Source organism: Paramormyrops kingsleyae, chromosome 13 (assembly GCF_048594095.1).
Source record: "Paramormyrops kingsleyae isolate MSU_618 chromosome 13, PKINGS_0.4, whole genome shotgun sequence".
NCBI classification, from domain to species: Eukaryota; Metazoa; Chordata; class Actinopteri; order Osteoglossiformes; family Mormyridae; genus Paramormyrops; species Paramormyrops kingsleyae.
This window is the reverse complement of record NC_132809.1, coordinates 28,958,965-28,978,949: the sequence shown is the minus strand read 5'-3', so window position 1 is coordinate 28,978,949 and position 19,985 is coordinate 28,958,965. Positions and strand designations below refer to the sequence as shown.

General features: G+C 43.4%; 2 protein-coding genes across 6 annotated transcripts; both read right to left on the bottom strand.

Moving 5' to 3' along the window:
* Positions 1-430: 430 nt before the first annotated feature.
* Positions 431-7,925, bottom strand: LOC111851826 (diacylglycerol O-acyltransferase 1-like). Of its 4 annotated transcripts, XM_023827085.2 has the most exons (19): positions 7,452-7,925; positions 6,464-6,673; positions 6,042-6,129; positions 5,476-5,516; positions 5,303-5,388; positions 5,124-5,176; positions 4,110-4,218; positions 3,838-3,942; positions 3,567-3,626; positions 3,290-3,393; positions 2,969-3,007; positions 2,845-2,886; positions 2,324-2,368; positions 2,104-2,216; positions 1,938-2,003; positions 1,739-1,826; positions 1,060-1,122; positions 865-901; positions 431-700 (listed from the first exon to the last, which is right to left on the bottom strand). In XM_023827085.2, the coding sequence occupies exons 2-19, from the start codon at positions 6,595-6,597 to the stop codon at positions 687-689; spliced, it is 1,287 nt and encodes a 428-aa protein (XP_023682853.1). In that variant the 5' UTR covers positions 6,598-6,673; positions 7,452-7,925; the 3' UTR covers positions 431-686. The 4 variants fall into 4 exon arrangements, with proteins under 4 accessions (XP_023682853.1, XP_023682849.1, XP_023682850.1 ...); XM_023827081.2 differs by having other exon boundaries at positions 431-901; positions 7,452-7,923; XM_023827082.2 differs by having other exon boundaries at positions 431-901; positions 6,464-6,663; positions 7,452-7,923.
* A 2,579-nt stretch (positions 7,926-10,504) lies between these two features.
* On the bottom strand, positions 10,505-19,835 carry kiaa0895l. 2 transcript variants are annotated; one of them, XM_023827314.2, is made up of 7 exons: positions 19,289-19,835; positions 16,435-17,184; positions 16,196-16,339; positions 15,970-16,102; positions 15,346-15,651; positions 15,099-15,196; positions 10,505-12,382 (listed from the first exon to the last, which is right to left on the bottom strand). In XM_023827314.2, the coding sequence occupies exons 2-7, from the start codon at positions 17,155-17,157 to the stop codon at positions 12,221-12,223; spliced, it is 1,566 nt and encodes a 521-aa protein (XP_023683082.2). In that variant the 5' UTR covers positions 17,158-17,184; positions 19,289-19,835; the 3' UTR covers positions 10,505-12,220. The 2 variants fall into 2 exon arrangements, with proteins under 2 accessions (XP_023683082.2, XP_023683081.2); XM_023827313.2 differs by having other exon boundaries at positions 16,435-17,187; positions 19,289-19,834.
* Between the last annotated feature and the right edge of the window lie 150 nt (positions 19,836-19,985).

The window sequence follows — 19,985 nt, the reverse complement described above, 5'->3', positions numbered from 1 at the left end:
GATGTCATTTCGTGAGCACGTCCAGGTGGTGTTATGGTTCAGGATTAGGATTTAAAAGTCAATCGTGGATGGTTATATTTCTGGTTATGCAGCTCACAAAATACCCATAAGCATTCATTTCTCTTAATGTGCGTCCTGACTAAACTAAACTCTATGTCGCCGAAACTATGCATTAGCTGGTTTTGAAATCGCATGAGTACATATGGATATTTGACATCTCGATCGAGCTCGGAGTCGTGCCTTTTTTGTAAATATTTTCAGCCTTCTATTGAAATGCAGCAGTGAATTATTTACTTGCTTATTTTATACAAACTATATTTTAATACACACTCTTCTTTGGCTTTCTTGGACATTGCGGACACAATAAAGCATCGATCTATGCAGAACAGTCTTTGATTTTAGCAAGATGGCATTATAGAAATGAATAGGCTTCTGTCAGAGGGCAGGCTGTTTATTACAGAACAAAAATAGCTTTGCATGACACTTAATGGTGAATTTCCTGAAGAGAGCACATTTCAAACTGTAGGAAAACCAAACCATTCATACCCATACGCAGAAACATGGTGAAAATGAATGCCTGAATTCCTGAAAATGTTGACACTGAAATGGGACGTCCTCATTAGTCTTGAGTGTCAGGTAATAAAGTAAGGAGGCCTAGCAGTTTTGGGTCGGGTGCTTTCCATGGGTCAGAGTTGGGGTCCTGTTAATGCAGTTGGAGTAAGGAGGGTCACATTAAGTTTGGTCACAGAAGGCTCCAATGGGGCTGGGAATGGTGGCCCATATAGTAGTCGTGGAAGTACATCATCACTGCCAGCGGTGGGCCCAGCAAGAGACAGAGCCACACAAAGCCGTTGCCATAGTTACCAGTGAGGTGGTGTCCTAGGAACTTGGCCACCAGGAGCTAAATGGGAGGTAAAGGGGGGTTGCAAATTAGTCGTCGTGGACACAGTAGCTTTCACCTGCACATATAGCCAGTCCTCAGGACAGCACCAAGAACGGCCTACAAGATACCTCAGAGTTCACCCTGAGCAAGTCAGTACTGATTAAATAGATGCCCACCTCCAAAATCATCAGGAAAAATATCCAGAAACGGCAGGTCCGCAGGGACAGAGCAATGACATACTGCAAAGGAGAAGCAAGGAACAAGTGTATAAATAGACGACAGGCCGAAAACGCTCAGTGTTTTTTTTTTGCAGGTTCAACTCTATGTCATCTCACTGTTTCTCGTGACGATTGCCTGAGTAAACAAGCTGTTTTCAGAATTAGTGTGGACCAATAAAACAGTTGCATCACTGAAAGCAGCTGGAGCTGTTGTCCTTCTGTTATTGCTAATTGTGTTTCTGCATCGTTGAATATTTCCAAGAAAAGTCTTGCTTCATTCTCCCCCTGTAATTATTATTTTCATGTAGAAGAATCACATGCTAATCTTGCTTAGATTCCAGATAACTGCAAGCAACTTGTTACACTCAGAAATTTCCTATTAATCCTTCAATCCTGATTTCCTAGAATTGAATGAATCTTGTATATTTGGTATATGTTCAGCCTAGTCAGATTTGACAATATATCAAGAAATTTCATTTAATTTAGCTTATCAGCTGGTAAAGGAAAAACCTATAACAAAGCTTCTACTGCATCCCAGTTTCAGTGGTTTATGTTTTTGGTCCACAACCATATGCTCTCTCGGATTGTTCTGTTATTTCCAAGCGCACATGTCTGGGATACATTATGCAGGTTTTACCTCACAGAAGGCTGCAGACAATAGGAAGATCAGTAGGTCAGCTTGCCAGGGTGATACTTCCCTCCTTAACAAAGGCTTGTATAGATGTCTGTGAAAGACAGTTGAGAGTGAGGATTCTAGAAGTGGTCTACAATTGTTTTTTGAAGAACTGAATAGACACACATATGACTGGGAAGGGTGTGCAGCCATGGTAAATTACCTGTACGTCCACTTATGAAATGGAACATTCCATTTTCTCCAAAAACTTTCCAGTGTCTCAGCATTCCTGTAGTCAGGAAAACAGAGTGAAGCACTGCTTAATCTCTGATGGAGATGCTTCAGTCCTCCAACAGGGGGCAGGAGTGTTATGGTCTTGTGTCACTTACCACCAGTCTCCATAGAACTGGCGGTCTCCAAAACGCAGAAGTTCTCCGCTCAAGTTGAGGCAGGAATGCGAGAACAGGAAGAAGAGGATGAGCCACAGGAAATGGCTTGGCGCCTATGAGGAAAGAGAATGGCCCATCTTAGTGCTTTTAACAGCTTTCTGGTTTTGTGCAGACCGGCTCACACACACACCCACGCAGAAGCTTGGTGTGAAATACTCACCACCAGTTCCACCAAGTGTTCAATCCTTGTAGTGGCATCCATGTTCTTCACAATGAGGGAGAGAGTGAGAATTTAATTCAGCACTTTCTGTCATCCAACTGCAAATACAACCAAATAAGGTAACATCTTTAACTTCACAACTATGGTGATGTAATTTCCTCTGTCTCTGAGGTGGAAGCGAAGCTGTTTTGTTGTAGTTTTCTAAGTCGTATATTTGAGACTATATATAGATCTCCACTGGAAACTTTTAGAAAAAAAACTACATAAAAACAAGAAACATAGAAACAAATTCACGGAGTTGCTGTGACAGGTAGTCTCTCAGGGCGCATCAAAAGCTTGTGTGTTTGTTGTGTATCCTTTTTGCCTCCTGATAAGGACAATTGTATATGTGTCAGAGCTGAAATAGTTTCGGATAAATGTAAAGTTTTCACATGGCCACACTTCAGTCTGAAGGGCAAATGTAAGCTTGCAAGAGAAAGACAGTTATGGTTTTGTTAAAACAGCAGAGCAATGTCACTCACTGAAAAGGAAGTTTCTGAGCTCTGAAAGATGGGACCAACCCACTGAGGAAAAAGCAGAATGATAAGTGATCAGCTGACAATACCACACTTGAGTTAAATGGATTAAAGAGGAATTTAGCTTTACCTGCTGCATGATTCCAACCATGAGCTGTGTGAGCATTACCTACAGTGCAAAAGAACTTAAATTAAGGAGCTGATCATCATCAAAAAACAAACGACTTCATTATCATTACTTTGTTTTTGAATCCTCAAATATTTCCCCCTGAACAGTTTTTCGTTGTGAACTAATTTAATAGTTATTATGCTACCTATTTAACACTATGGGTTTATCGTAACATTGCAAATGTGTCTGCCCCTAAAACACAAATCGCATGCTGACAGAGGGAAGAATCTTCATCTGCAGCACTGTGGTTTACCGACTCTGAAGGACACTATGGAAACTGACCATCTCTAACATCCAGCGCAGCAGGAAGTTGATGCGGATGCTGGGGGTCCGGGGGAAGCCCCTCTGGTAGCAGAGTGTGGGGGCCAGAAGGAAATAGTACAAGTCTGGCAGAGGTCAGATGTCAACTGTCAAACATTCGGCAGATTCAGAAAAATAACCATGTGTCTTGTTTGAAAATTGTTTTTTAAAAAAAAAACAGTATCAAGGGCAGAGAGTCCAACAGATACAGATCAAATTTGTGCCTGCATGCAGAGAAAAATCACCACAGCAACTGTACCTTTCAGACTCAGATGACTGCCTCCCCTGTTATCCTCTGGTGACATACATCTCTGTACCCCTGCAAGGCACACACCCATGTTGGCAAGATTCAGACTCACCAGGTGAAGTTAACAACTACAACATCAACTACATTGACGTGTTTCAACAAGCGCGACAACCACATCAACTGCAAGAGCAATATTCTCAGCAATCGGCAAAATCCTCACATTAACTCATGTGCTACAATGAATCAGGCTAATTGTTCACATCCTACTGCACTGTGGCCACACCTTCACTTCTGACCCCTTCCTGTCTGTACCAGCAGTTAACCTCTTGGTAAGAGTACAGCTTGAGCCCCAAGGTGGTGTAGATGCAGAGAGATACTAGGGAACCACCTGGAAAACACACAGTGGGTTTAGGTATTTATGAAACACAAATTATAAAGCTCAGAGACAGGCTTAGTATGTTTGTTGGCCATATCATGTTGTGATGCCTTTCCATACTATAATTTTTCACATGCCTACATACGAGAGAGTGTCCCGATCTTGGTGGCTTTTCTTACCTGTAGAGATACATCTGTCATGATGCAGGATGACTGCAGATGGGAAAACTGTCAGCAGTAAAAGGTTTGTCACATGCAGGTAACGCCCAGCCGTGAAAGAGAGCATCCCCTACGGCAGAGGAAGACACACACATGCATTATTCATCCGCAAGTCAAGTCAGGTTTGTCACATGTGTACGGAGAAGCACAGTGAAATTCCTATGGCCGAGTTGCAGGGTTGGGGCAGGGGTATGGGGGGGGGGGGGGGGAGGAATAACAGGACATCAACAGTGCGATAAAAGAACAGACAGTGCAATATAAGAATGAGTGAACAAAAATAGGTGATACAACGCTAAATCATGTATGCATGTACGCTCACACATACATGACGACGGGCCGTGTTACGATATTTCGACTTTACGATGGGTAAATGTTTTTCACTTTCAGTACATTATTCAATAAATATTTAAGACTTCATTATAAAATAAAATAATGTGTTAATGATTTTGCCAATCTGTAGGCTAATGTAAGTGTTCTAAGCATGTTTAAGGTAGGCTAAGCTATGATGTTCGTTAGGTTATGTGTACTGTGTTAAAATGCATTTTTGTTTATCAGAATGCAACCCACTCGTAACTAGGGAAGTTTCTGTATTAATAAACCATGGGTTAAATGGGCAAAAGACTCCAAATTTAATTCATCCATCCTCAGTGATTATCTAGAGCATTAAATGTTTTTGCTTTTACATGCATCATGTGTATGAAATGCAGAATGGTGCAATGTAATGATTCCAAAGGGCATTTAGTTCTAAATAGCAAGTTGGACTCATGATAACTTGTTAGGCCTAGATAATCTTCAGTTATTTCCTGAAAAACACACCTAATATAAAATACTGGTTCCGTGTCACTGAGCACTGCAATGTGTTACATGTCATCTGAATATGCTGTGTACTAGTCAAACCGCAGCCTTGTGACTAGAACAGACATTGCAAGATGGATGTGTGAATGGTTGATAGTGAATAGAAGAAGAATAATCCACCTTGTCTTGGAACCTCTCCAGCAGAAGGGCAATAACAGCAAACACATTTGCAGCTGTATGGGAAATAAAATCACAGAGATTGCAAACATAGGTTTCTGTACCTCTGGATACTGTTTTACTGTTCCATTTCACCATTATTGAACTTGTAAGCTTACAGAGCTGATATCTCAGAGTCCTACCCAATATCATGTAAACAGATGGCCAATTGTAGTTGTCCTCCATCAGGTGTTCTAGAACCTTCCGAAGATCAATCAAGAAGCCATGTCTATTAGTGAGTGGAAGAAGTGACTTCAGAAATGTCAGACATAAACATTCTGCCATGTGACATATCGGTCTAGCTGTTCAAACTTACTGGATGAAGTTCTCAAGGAACAGGTGAGCATGAGTAAGCACCTGCAGAAAACAACAGGGATTAGGTATCATGACCTAAACGGCACCCAGAAAACGTAAGTTGTCTTTCACTGCCACACAAACCATGTGTGTTTGCATGAGGCCCTGTGGTTAATGACAAATAGTCACTACACTAAATATTTAAAAAATACATTCCTTATTCAGGAGTTTGTTCTGCTAACCAGCTAAGCTAGCTATGATCTGCTGACTCTAATAGTTTTTGAAAAATCTGACAGGGAGTTGCGTGGGTGGGTGGTAGGGGGGTGGGGTGGGCTAAAGTACCTTTTTGAGTGGAGCCCCAGAAAAAAAAACAAAACTGTTCCTGGGGTCACAATCGGAAACAGAATGCAGAAGTTCTTTTGTGTCATACCTCAGGCAGAGTGACTAATTCTCTATGAAACGCTGAAAACTTAACGTGGGAAAGCACAGTTATTACAGCACCATACAGACTGTGGGTTTATGCGTGGTGTTTGGTTTTGGGGGGGGGGGGGGATATGCTGCACATTGACAGACAAGACAATGACTCACCAATAGAATAATGATCCAGTTGAGGATCCCTCTGTAATCTGTGAAGCGACTGGAGGAGCTCAGCAGGGAGTCCTGCACACGGTGACAGCTGCCATGGCAACAACGTGATGATGTCAATAACATATTAATAACAAGCAGAACACGCATATCACGGATCCTGTTCTACAATTCTCACACAAACACAAGGGATAAACTGTCCTTATTATTTTAATAATTATAATTAAAATCAATAAACACATCTTAAAAATATATATACTAGAACAAATGCAATTAAAATGTTTTATTTTTCTCATTATATTAATGCACACTAAAGGCATAATAGGCACATTTTTAGAGAATACAAAAGGAAGTATAGAGTCCTCTTAATAACTCCTGTAATTATATTCGCCTGTCTACGTTTGTTTCTCATGAACTCAGACTACCAGAACATGTCCACGTCGGACTCATGATCACTGTCACGATCGGCGCTGGTCCATGTGGGGCTCTGCTCTGCTGGCGCCGGCGGGGGGGTGAAGATGCGGTGGCGCGTCTGCCGTTTCTCGGACTCTGCTGACATCTCTGGGCTGGTGTGCGTTATTCCCACCACCCATTAGAAGACAGCCTATTGAAGATCTGACTACATCTGGAAGACACTATTAAAATTGAATCAGCTACAACACCGGAACTCTGAAAATATATAATATGATATATTTATAATATAATGTTTTTTAATGTTTTATCACATCAAAAAACAGAGAAGATTCAGTAAAATCTATATATGATAAATATAGATCTTAGGTAAGCTAGATCGGCCACTATAATGCTAACTGATTCAGAGAATTCATTTCAGAAATGTAAGATTCCTAAAATGAATCTAATATCCTAAGGCTATGCTACCTCGGTCCGCTGTCAAATTTAATTTTAGCCTTCGTTTGAAGTGTACCGTCGTTATTGCCATCGTTCAGTGTTCATATGGTCAAATCGTGCTTAAAAAGTATACGCTTAATTCGCACAGTGAAATATTAACTCTCTCTCTCTCTCTCTATATATATATATATATATATATATATATATATATATATATATATATACACCGCGACTTTATAAATGTGAGTATAGAAACGTTAAATATCGCAACCGTTACAGTATCTTAAAAGTGTAATAAGAGCAGATTGCAAATATATATATATATATACACACACACACATATATTTCAGAAAATTAATTTCCCCTGTCCTTAACCTTGAGATGTATAACGGACGTTTCCGTATTCCAAGGAGGAATACTTGCAAATCATATTAAAGGTACAATCCATATTTTTATGGGATTTCTGTGACTTGCTCAATTTAAAACCCCTGAAAGATGAGGAAGGCCTGCATTTCTGTACGATTAATGGGCGCATCTTCGATAAGCGTGTCGGACGCAGCCTACCTGTCCCTGTCTGTGTGGCCATGTCAGCCCGGTCCCAGGAGCTTACCGGTACCCCGGCCTCACTAACGTTTGCGATCCGCGATCCGACCGTATTCTTGCCATCGTTTCTTCGCTCAGATCCTATCGATACAGTTCGGCTGTACGAGACGCTATATTGCAACGTACAATCTGGCAGAAGAGTATATTGCTTCGAAAGCTGAAATTGCTGCGAAAATGATGTTTAAGGTTTTAACGGCGGATTTTGGAGATGATTCCCAACGGTTCCCATCAGATGCTGCTCTGTTTAAAGACGACGCACAGTGAATGTTAAGTACATCCCAGAGCTAGCCTACTGTACTTCGGGTGCATGTCTCAGTGTGCTAGGGCAGAGGAAGAATCCGTCTTCAAATTCGATTCGATTAGCGATTAATAATCCCAGCAAAGCAACATTCGGGCGTTAAAATCCTCAGCATCATATGTATTAAATCACAGTTGGTCTACACCTTTAAAATTCACGGATGTATTAATGAATATATGGAATGCATTGTGCTTATTAGGCCTAAATGCTTAATTACATAATGAATGTAAAGAATAATAATAAAAAAATCCTTTTTGACATTTGAATTTAAAAAACATGTCCAGATGAAATAATTCAGTTTATTTAGTTATGTCAGTTTCTCTCATGACGATAAGTGTAAAACACAGGAGCAAATGGGTAAGATGAAGGAGGCATCAGCAGACAGGTGAAAGATACAGTGTCAGGAATTCATAGTGTTATCCATCTTTATCCATCCAACTTTTAACCTTGGTCAGAGCCAGAGGTGGGGATTTCAGGTCCAAATAGTACAAATCCAGACCAAGATTTTGTTTCAGCCAACCAGTTGAGTATTTTGTGACTGTGACTTTTTATACTCAACTGGTTGGCTGAAACAAAATCTTGGTCTGGATTTGTACTCTCTGGTCAGAGCCGGGCTGGAGTACACCCTGCACAAGAAGACAATCCATTACTGGGGATATGCACACTATGGCCCATTTAAAGAAGCCAGTTAGCCTAACTGCAAGTCTTCAGTGGAAACTGCAGTTCTTGGAGGAAACAGAGAGAATCAACCCAACCCCCGGAGGTGCCATTCCGTTGTTCTGCCCTCAGTGTGTGGCATCTGCAAGAAATCACCAAACCATTTTTCTGTCTTCCAACTAGGAGCTGTAATCAGTGCCATACTGTGACCACACAGTATGCTCTGCACAGGAGAGATGCTTTATGGCTCTATGGATTAAGCTGTTAGTCACTCAACAGGCTTGAGCGGAGGACATTGGAAATCTGGGGGCAGAGTCCCCAAACCTGCTCCTTGTTGTTCAGTATGTATGAGTGTTTTTATTCTATGTAAGCACTTAAGCACAAGGTAAAATAATCATTCCCTAATTCAATTTGACTGAAGTGATTTGTTTAAGGAAACCTGGCAACTAAAATACAATTACACTGTCAGACCAAGGGAAAGTGTATCTGTTATTTTGACACTGAAGTACTATAGTGTTATAGCATAATTGTATTAGTACTGCATAGTAATCGAGTATAGTATTCTAGAGTGTTCTTATGTTATACAATACTGTGCAAAAGTCTTAGGCAGTTAAAGTGTTAGCTTGGCCATTTCTAAACCTCCTCAAAAGCTATGCCAGTATTTGTAGTCACTATCCGATAAACCCATGTACTTGTTGACTAACCAATACTGCATCAAATTTAATCAAATTATTTAACTAATTATTACTACTGCAGGACCACACTTTAGATTGATGCCGTTGTTTGGTATTTGATTGCACAATGTCAGTGGTGGAACAACTGTACAGTGGGCCCTGGGGCAAAAATGGACCATGCACCCCCCCCCCTTTTCCAAATCCACAATGAAATATCATACCCATCATGCACTGCAGTACTTAGCAAATTCCACAAACATGATTTTTTCATTAAATAAATGTCTCGACAGCATAGTTTCACTAAAGTATTGTGCCACATTTTTTCCTCACCATAATGTGATTGTGTGCATAAAAATGAGAGATACAGAAGTAGCATGTTACAGGTTTACATAACCTGCATAATATCAGCACCTTCACAAACCTTTCACCTATAAAAGAAATTTGTAGTTGGAGGGGATCCTTTGACATCACTGGGTGGACCCAGGGCTCCATAGCAGGCATCTACCCTGCCTACTGCTCTGCCCCTGCAGTCTTCACGTACTTCCAATATTTCCTCCTCCCTGGCATCTCATAGCACTTTCTGTCAGACATTTTAATTTATTACATCATCTACACTTTCTTGCGCTGTCCTTTGCAGTTTACCTTTCATGGTACACTTGCCCTGGCATTGTACAATGATAATAAAGTTAAATTGAATTGAAGTTAATTAATTAAGTGAGCCAGTGGGGAATAAATGGAATGGATAGGGTGCCCTTGAAGAGAGTTTTGGGAACCAAAGCAATGTTTTCTAGTCATCTAACAAGATATTAGTAAACGTTTGGAAAATATAAGAGCAAATATATACTACTACACAGATAAACGGCTTTAAACATTTTCTTTAACTGCCTAAGGGCTTTGCACAGTACAGTACCCAATATGAATGATGAGTATTTCTTGAGGGTGTTGGAGGTGATGGGGGCGAATAGGTACAATATACATGAAAAGGCACACAGATTTAATTCCACCATTGATTTATAGATTCTATCTTGTTACTAAATATCTAACCCCTCTAAACAGTGAAGCAGATGCAGCAATCAGACTAGCTGATTAGATTAAAGTTATTTCATGTATTTTATTGGAAAGTATGATGCCCAGTCTGGCAAGCCGATGCCTCCTCTTTCCTGAAATGCTATTCCAGTTTTCCTAGGTGAAAGATGTTTCAGAAGTGTGCTTTAAGCAGAATAGCGCCCCCTACCCCCTTTTTTTGCTGCGACATGCCCTCTTTAAGGCCTAAAAGTCTAATAGCAATATAGCATAAGGAACTTTTAGCATGTCACATGTTGCCTCGCAGGGAATCACTTACATCATCACAAACAACGGAAACTCTCATTGAATTGAAAAAGGAATCACAAATGGCAACATTTATTATGAGGCTTTATAAACAGGAAATACTGATTAACATAAAATGTGCAACATTCATGCAATAGAAGTGACGCGACAGGCTGAATTATACATTAAGTGCATCAGCATTTGAATAGTACGTATGTAAGGAAAGAGCAACCTTTAATAGCCTCAGTTGCTGCTGTTTGGAAAGGCACAGCCAGCCAGCGCCTGTCTGTCTCTGGCCGCTCCCCCCCCCCACATGATCAGAAAGCTTGAATTTAACGTCGCCAATGCGCACCAAATTAACCTGCTGTCATCCTGACACTTCTGAGAACCGTCTGCAGATGGCAAGTAGAAAGATTAAGGGAGATGACAGCAGATGGAAGAGAAAGTGGGAGAAAAGGAGCAAAATGAAGGATAGGCGTAAAGCACCAAAGATATATGATTACAAACTGCCACGTTGGGCAGGCGTACACCTGGGGTTAGTCATAGGCGTTACAAAGCGCTCTCCCCAAAACAGGGGGGAGACAAAACTTTACAGCTGGACTCTCAACTCTCATCCTGAAATGTTCCTGCTTCCTCTATGCATCCCATCAGCACTACACCATTGCAGTAATAGATCCCCGTTGATCACATCATGTGGAATCATCAGGAAAGTATATTCCATTTCCTTTCTTCACCGAAGGACTACTTCAACACTATTATAACCATCGGCTTTGAAAATACAAGTATGGAGTAGCTACAAATCAAGGATTGTATCTACTGAACTTCTAACCAACACATGCTCTTCTTGCTGAAACCTGTAGCTCTGTCTACCTCTACGTGGCCCACATGCTATGCTAAAGGAGTGTCCGCAATCTGCCCTTCCTACTTCATTAACCAAGCCTTCTGACTAACCTCCTACAAGGTTCACTTCTAACCTATACTGCTACTTATTCTCTATGTATCTCACTCCTTTCTCCTCTCACTTGCTTTCCATCCAATTTCCATCCCTATGAAGTTCTCACCTTCCATTCCTAGCTCACCAGCGTTTCTCAATGCTGACCTAGCCCTGTCAACATTCCTGCAAGGTGCTGCTAGTGTCTTGATTCTTCAAGGGCGTCTTTAAGGCATAAAATTCTTGCTCAGTTCCACAATGTAACCGCACCACACGATAACCAACAGGACAGATGAAGTTAAGCACCATTAAAACATTCAAACATGAATTGAACTAACTACAATGGACAGAAAAGTTAAGCCTCTCATGAAAACAGGCTGGGATTCCACATGCTGTTAAACAGGTTTTAACACTACAGGATAATCTAAGGCTTTTAATTAATTCATTTCAGAAAGAGTAGGGTTAAAGCCAGTGTCTTTTCAATTGTATTTTTTTTTAACAAATCACATTAATAAATAAAAATAAATACTTGCATAAATGCAGATGTAATTATGGACAGTTAAAAATTTAAAATGCAATCCCAAACAAGAGTTGCAGTTCTTGGGTTTGACACAACGGCACTGGATGTATGTTCCTGTGATTAGGGATGGGGCTTTGCCAAGCTGAGGTACAGCGTCCGAGGTAATCGGGTGTTCTTTGTCAGGACACTTGCGAGGAAATGTTTTTTTCCCAGCATGCAATGCAGCTCAGGTGTCCAGATGAGCACGTGGTACTGAGCCGTGTTCGTAATACTGCTGGGTAGAGGAAACCAGGTGCAGGCCTGGCTGCCGGTGCGCTGGGTCCGTGGGCCGCGCCCGGCCAATCAGGGGATGAGCTCCTGGAGCTCGTCGTCAACCAGCTCATTGACCGTCACGATGTGGTCCAGCTGCTGCAGGTATCGCTCCTGGTCCCGCATGAAATGAGGGATTCTGGTTTTTTGCAGGACGGCCAGGCGCCGGAGCCGCTCCACATCCTCATAAGACACCTACAGACGGTAAGAGTGTAGCATTACTACAGAGAGTGCTGCCAGTCTCAGTTATTACTAATATGGCACAGACGGTAAGAGTGTAGCATTACTACAGAGAGTGCTGCCAGTCTCAGTTATTACTAATATGGCACAGATGGTAAGAGTGTAGCATTACTACAGAGAGTGCTGCCAGTCTCAGTTATTACTAATATGGCACAGATGATAAGAGTGTAGCATTACTACAGAGAGCGCTGCCAGTCTCAGTTATTACTAATATGGCACAGATGGTAAGAGTGTAGCATTACTACAGACAGTGCTGCCAGTCTCAGTTATTACTAATATGGCACAGATGGTAAGAGTGTAGCATTACTACAGAGAGCGCTGCCAGTCTCAGTTATTACTAATATGGCACAGATGGTAAGAGTGTAGCATTACTACAGACAGTGCTGCCAGTCTCAGTTATTACTAATATGGCACAGATGGTAAGAGTGTAGCATTACTACAGACAGTGCTGCCAGTCTCAGTTATTACTAATATGGCACAGATGGTAAGAGTGTAGCATTACTACAGAGAGCGCTGCCAGTCTCAGTTATTACTAATATGGCACAGATGATAAGAGTGTAGCATTACTACAGACAGTGCTGCCAGTCTCAGTTATTACGAATATGGCACAGATGGTAAGAGTGTAGCATTACTACAGAGAGTGCTGCCAGTCTCAGTTATTACTAATATGGCACAGATGGTAAGAGTGTAGCATTACTACAGACAGTGCTGCCAGTCTCAGTTATTACTAATATGGCACAGATGGTAAGAGTGTAGCATTACTACAGACAGTGCTGCCAGTCTCAGTTATTACTAATATGGCACAGATGGTAAGAGTGTAGCATTACTACAGACAGTGCTGCCAGTCTCAGTTATTACTAATATGGCACAGATGGTAAGAGTGTAGCATTACTACAGAGAGCGCTGCCAGTCTCAGTTATTACTAATATGGCACAGATGGTAAGAGTGTAGCATTACTACAGAGAGTGCTGCCAGTCTCAGTTATTACTAATGTGGCACAGATGGTAAGAGTGTAGCATTACTACAGACAGTGCTGCCAGTCTCAGTTATTACTAATGTGGCACAGATGGTAAGAGTGTAGCATTACTACAGACAGTGCTGCCAGTCTCAGTTATTACTAATGTGGCACAGATGATAAGAGTGTAGCATTACTACAGAGAGTGCTGCCAGTCTCAGTTATTACTAATATGGCACAGATGGTAAGAGTGTAGCATTACTACAGAGAGTGCTGCCAGTCTCAGTTATTACTAATATGGCACAGATGATAAGAATGTAGCATTACTACAGAGTACTGCCAGTCTTAGTTATTACTAACATGGCACAGATGGTAAGAGTGTAGCACTACTACAGAGAGTGCTGTCTGTCTCAGTTATTACTAATATGGCGGTACCACTTCATTAGGGCAAAATTCTTGTTAGTGTCAAGAACTACATTTATTTATTTAGGGGTTGTTTTTATACAAAGTGCATTCCAATCGTGAAGTAAATTCCTGGAACGACTGGGCTTTAAGGAACTTACTAAGGGGCCAACAGTGAAGCTACTATGGGAAACCAAGGATCCGAACTGCCAACCTTCTGGTCACTGGCACAGCCCCCTAACCTACTGAGCCACACACAACCTCAGTGCTGTCTAGCTAAGAAGATACTACTAAATCAACCATTTGGTGATCATTGCAATACTGTACAATATATTACAGGCCAATTTATAAGGTATTATATTAATGTTGAAGTTGGTTTTCAGAATGTTAATTGTAATCCAACTGGCATTTCATAAAATTAATGTGCCGACTCTGAATATCCTACATAACCGTGTTCTATAACAGATTAGAGGGGTGATGTTGCTCAGTGAAGGATAATAAAATGGCTTTAAGAAAAGAAGGCTTCACGTCTGGACTGGCTGTGCTTCATTTCATTTTAATGAGCACAAATAGCACATGAAGAAGAAGAGGCTCTGCACATCCAAGACCTACTAAAGGCTGGTTTAATCTTCTGCGTCGAGGCTACATTGTTGCGAGCATTTATACTTGTGCGCTAGTGTGTCTGTCACTCAGCAATTACACCACCAAAGTGCTGGGTAATACATGCTTTTGGATGTTGCATTTGATATCTTCCCACACTGCGATGTATTCAATTGTCGAATCACGCAAATGAAACAGGAAACAAACACTGAACAAAGTATCCATTTATCGAGTCCTTGGTTATATTTCTGCTGCTCCAAACTTCTCGTAAACAAATTAGGAAAAATGTTTAGTGTATACACTATGTTTTACTTTTTTAAGTCTTGTAAAGTACAAATAAACTTAATGGAGGTAAGTGAAGTTGGAGCTGTCATGCTAAGTGTTTTGTAGACTGGCTGCTACCCGATGCCTAGAGCGGGTTATTTATTGATAGATATAAATAGCACTTAAGTTTCAATCAATGATATAAGTACACCTGTGATGTACGCTTTCTTTGCTCCCATAAAAAAACAAATGCCATAAAGGGGACCAATCACATTTCTTGAGGTCTGCGTCGCCACAATGTGTAGTTACATTTCTGGGGATCACGTCAGGCTAAGGTATAAACTCCGGCACCGGGTCCAGGACTACGCCATACTTACGCCGTCAATTCAAAGTGGAAGAATAGATCAGCTTTAAGGCTATGAATTAATGAGCGATCGGGGGGGGACTCACTTTGCCCAGGCAGGCAAGCATTTTGAAGTCGATATTCCTCCTGTGTCGAAGGATCCTCAGCACTCCATCCAGGTAAACCTGATCCTTACTGAAGCAGCCTATCAGACACACCGAGACATATCCTCAGACAGCCAATGGCAGAAAGCCTGTCAAGTCATCAGATCCTCACTGGCAGCAGTGCAATGATCACGCAGAAACACAAACATACAATCTCGGCCATAGGCCTCGATGAAACGACGACTCCCACCTGGCTGGGAGGTATCAGTCTGCCCCCTCTTGGCCCGGATGCAGTACTCCCAGCGCACGTCGGGGTCCTCGACGAAGCGGCTGATGTGGGTGAACAGCTGGCTGAAGCTCATGTGCGCGGCGTGGTAGACAGTATAGTAGAGTAGGGCAGCGCGCCACAGGAATGGCTGTCGCCGTAGCAACACGCTGTGCAGGCTGGCCAGGCCCTCCTCTGTGGGGTTGGCGGGCTTCAAGCCGAACTGCTTCCGCCCCATGGTGCTGCCCCAGGGCTGCAGGCTATTGTTAACCCCGCGCAGGTAGTGTGTACCTGGTGAAGCAGAACAGGGTGCGGGGGGAGGGGTCACAATGGGCTTGGGGGTGTGAGCTGGCATGTGGGGGGGTGACGGATGGATATATACAGACACAGATGGATCGAGGTGCATCCCATTTTACGTCTTTCAAAACCGACTTTCATAATATCTGTGTTTAAGGCTTAGAATTCACTCTGAGGTTGAAGCCCGCAGAGAAGTACACAAATTGCTCCAAGTAAATAATTTTTGAAAAATAAAGATGATGATGATGAGAGTGTGATGGAGGATGGTGAGGTGGCGGAATGTTCCAGCATCACACTGGGGGCGGGGCCTACCGATCTCATGACGGAGCATGCCTTCCAGCCAGTGCTGCCTCGCTCCTGACAGGTTGATCGTGAGAGTTGGCCTACAGCTCTCCACCATCATCACAGCCTGAGACAGCAGCTCCTCGGAGAGCCGGACCACCACCTGGGTCAAAAAGCAGCACGGCATGTCACACTGTCGCCCCAGGAGCGGATGCCATGTCTCCTTCCGGTGGCCCCGCCTTCCCCATGCTCTCACCTCCCCCACGCAGCCCTCCTTCTGCAGGTATTTGCGCACGGCTGCCCACACGTGACTCTTGGGAAGCACGCTGCCCCCGGTGGCTGCCTCAAAACTCTCGTAAGTAGCGAACTTCCTCAGGACGCACTCCATGATCCCCACCGCCTGCAAACACACGCGGTGTCACTCACGGCCGGGGCCCGACCTGAAGACAGACCCAGCGAGCCGGGCAGAGCCAGCGAGACAGATGGGCGGCCAACCTGTGCAAGAAAGAGGCCAGAACCCTCTTTGTACTTCTCCAGGACGGCGCTGGGCTGTGGGGAGACGTACTGGAACTGGGGCTCGTACTGGAAGCCGGCCTGGAAGAATGCCTCGCGCTCCTGCTCCATGTTAATGGGTCGTAAGGCCACCAGGAGGCAGGAGCCCTTGGGTGACGAAGGTGAGGTCGACGGGGCGGGTCCACCCACCCGGGCTATGTGGGGCAGGGAGGTGGCGGGACGCATACGCCCCCTACCGATCGCACCACCTAGGCCCCCGTTCATTGCGAAGGTGCTCTCACTGCGCCGCATCCAACCACCGGGGGACAAGCTGGGGCTAGTGAGGCTGCGAGCGGGGGGGCAAGGGGCTTGGGCGCTGCGCCAGGGGGGCTGCTGCACCCGTCTTTGCTCTGACTCCGCCCCCCGCTGCCGCTTCACCTGTAGGCTGAGAGGCCTCTGAGCCGCCGCACCCGTGGAAGCTCGCCGGGCTGCCAGCCCCTCTCCGTCAGGGCAGACTGCTCCCTTGGTCCGGCAGCCCGACTCCAGGCAGGTGTGGGACCGCTGCCTGCTGGGGCAAGGGGCCGCCCCCTTGGTGATGCTGCCGGCTCGAGGCCTTGCCTTGGCCCGGTTGGGCCTATGTTCCGGCTCCAGGGCATCCCGGGTGTCCTCCATCCCACCCTCCCCCTGCAGCCGGTCTCCACAGCCTTCCCCGGGATCCAGCACCATCACCTCAGTCGCTCCACCTCGGCACACCTGCTGACGAGAAAATTGCCCAGTGAACCACAGATTGCCGGCAGAAGCACGAAGTAACACGCGACCAAGTTTCGTAAAATATTAATGAAGGTGTGAATGCTGTGTGTGCCCGGCAATGGGTTGGCACATACAGTATGGAAGATGAACGAATAATGTGTGTATAATGTGATAATGGTCTTACACAGGCCGTGGGCTGTCCTTATCATTAGCGTGGGAAAAGATAAGCAACCGATTAGCAAGGGAAGTGACAATTTTCTGACTCTACCAGAAAGTTAAGAAATTCTCACCACAGGACAGCGTGCGTAAAGAGAAATGTGTGGCTGTAGTACAGTGTCTGCGAGCACATGCTTATGTGGCTGGAACATCACAGTACATCTGCTTCCTCACGAGTGCGTTTGGCAACTGAGGCTGGAGAAGATTGTCCGATGTTCTGCGAAAACCTCACTGGGGAGAGATTAGATCTCTCGTGCAACGGCATGCACACAATACAGAAGCTGAGTGGGTATTAGTGTGCAAATATTTAGTGATGAAAGTTCATAACAAATGGTAAAAATGGTAAATGGACTGCATTTATATAGCGCTTTTCTACTCCTACGAGTACTCAAGGCGCTTTACAATTTATGCCTCACCAAATGGAGTAATAAAAAGTAATACAAAGCAAGGAAATTGGGGGGTGAAAATCTCCTTAACTTTAATTAAGTGGATTAAAAACAAACAACAAAGCAAGCATGCGATTGTCCATCCATCTATTTTCTATGCCCGCTTGTCCTATGCAGGGGTGCGGTGGTGCAGAGCCTGTCTAAGAAGCAATGGGTGCAAGGCGGGGAATAACCCATGATGGGGCACCAGCCTGTCGTATGGCAGCCACATACACACATTCGCACCTAAGGGAAATACCCGTGTAATCATTTAAAACATTTTTATTATGTTTATCAAGAGTGCATGGGGGGGGGGGGAAATGCAAAGAAAGTGCTAGATAAAAACTTAAGACGTCTGTGTAGAGATTCACAACTTCAGTCAGTAGGACATTTAAATTCTACCAATACTAATCCCTATAGTACTGTGTCCGCAAACACATGGCCAGCGCACAGCACTTTACCTGCCGCTGAACAGTGAGACTCACTCTCTGTGTGGGTTTCTTCTGGTTCACAAAGTGCATTTGTGTCTTTAAAATGGCCTGTAGTGGTATACTAGTGTTTGGCTTATAACAGAATGGATCCCATCCAGGGTGTCCCGTCTCGTATCCTGCGTTTCCAGAAAAAGGCTCCAGGTTCACAGCGGTGCTATTGTGGATAGCTGGTGTAATTAGCAATACGTATGTCTAACTAACTACTCACAAAAAGAGAAGTTCATAGCTATGTAATACTCAAAACTACATAATACACACAGTGCACATCAGTCCTTCCAATGTTGTTTCTTTATTATTTCATACAAAGGACATAAATAACATGACATGTGTATCTTTCCAGTATGGCAAGGGACAGCAGTACAATAGAATGAACACTCTGACAGGTGAACGGAATGGATATGAGTATGAAAATATTTTTTAAAACTGTTAGCTAATTAATGCTAAATGCATATAAATGAATACAATAGTAAAAAAGTGAATTTCATCTTGCATTTTTTGTCACATCAAATCGGAAAGCAACAATCCCGCACAAAGGCTGATTAGATATTAAGGCGGACACGCCGCCTTTGATATTCTGCTTGAAGCGCAGACAGCGTCCGTACAGTCGTTTATTATAAGGGACAAAAAGGCTTTTTTGCATGAATACAGGACAGCTGCAACCAGCGTAGCGTCCAGCCCCTTCCCCAGCCCGCTCATGCCTTTCGGCCCTCCGCCGCTACGCCTGTATCAGGAGCAGGAGTGAAAAAATCTTCTGCTTCCTTGACAGATTTGGCCGCAGATGGACCGCAGAACATACAGTGTAAAGCTGTAATATAAGCACACGACAGCATCTATCCCAGCTCGCTGCCTGTCAACATGTGGTAGGTTGGCTCAGTTCCTGTAACTACACCGCCCAGGATACCAGCAAGACAATATAGCGCTCTTCCCAAAAATAATAATTCATAATAATTAGCAAATAATGATTATAAAACGTACCTCACGATGCTTTTGCAATGCACCCCGGTTTATTTACTTAAGGGGTTTTCAGTCATGGCGAGTCAGCAGTGGCGTACTATGGTCCCGGTACTACCCCTAATCGTATCTGTATAACGGATCAGTGCCGGGAATGGAGTGCTTTGGAATATCTAACAGGGGGATCACGAAAGATGGACCACGTTGGAGCTCGCCGTGTGCGTGCTGACGTTCACGCGTGTGCTATGCGTATGACGTAAGCACGCATCGCTGCCTTTCAATGAGAAATTAGGGGTGTCGCCATTCCGTTATACGTACGGTAATTCAAATATGATGAAACCGAATTAAGCCTATAATGAAAACTACGTACTTTTATCTCTAAGTGTAGAACTATAGGTTTACCATTGCAATATATATCTATTCTTAATTTGTATTAGTTTTACACATTTACCTATATTTTTCGAAAAATAAGATTTAAGTTACCATTTGTGTTCTCCAGTGGTTTCAGTAGTACCTTACCATGTCAGAAATAAAACAGGTTTTTTGGTTTAGTCACATTTGTCTTATATGATTGTATATACTTGGAGAGTGTTATCATTTATGTACAGATACAGAAAGATAATTTTAAATATACACACCCATGTGGTAGTTCAATGAACAGGGAACTTAAACATAATACAAAAATAATGTAAATGGATTATTAGTGGGCAGCAGGTGGCTG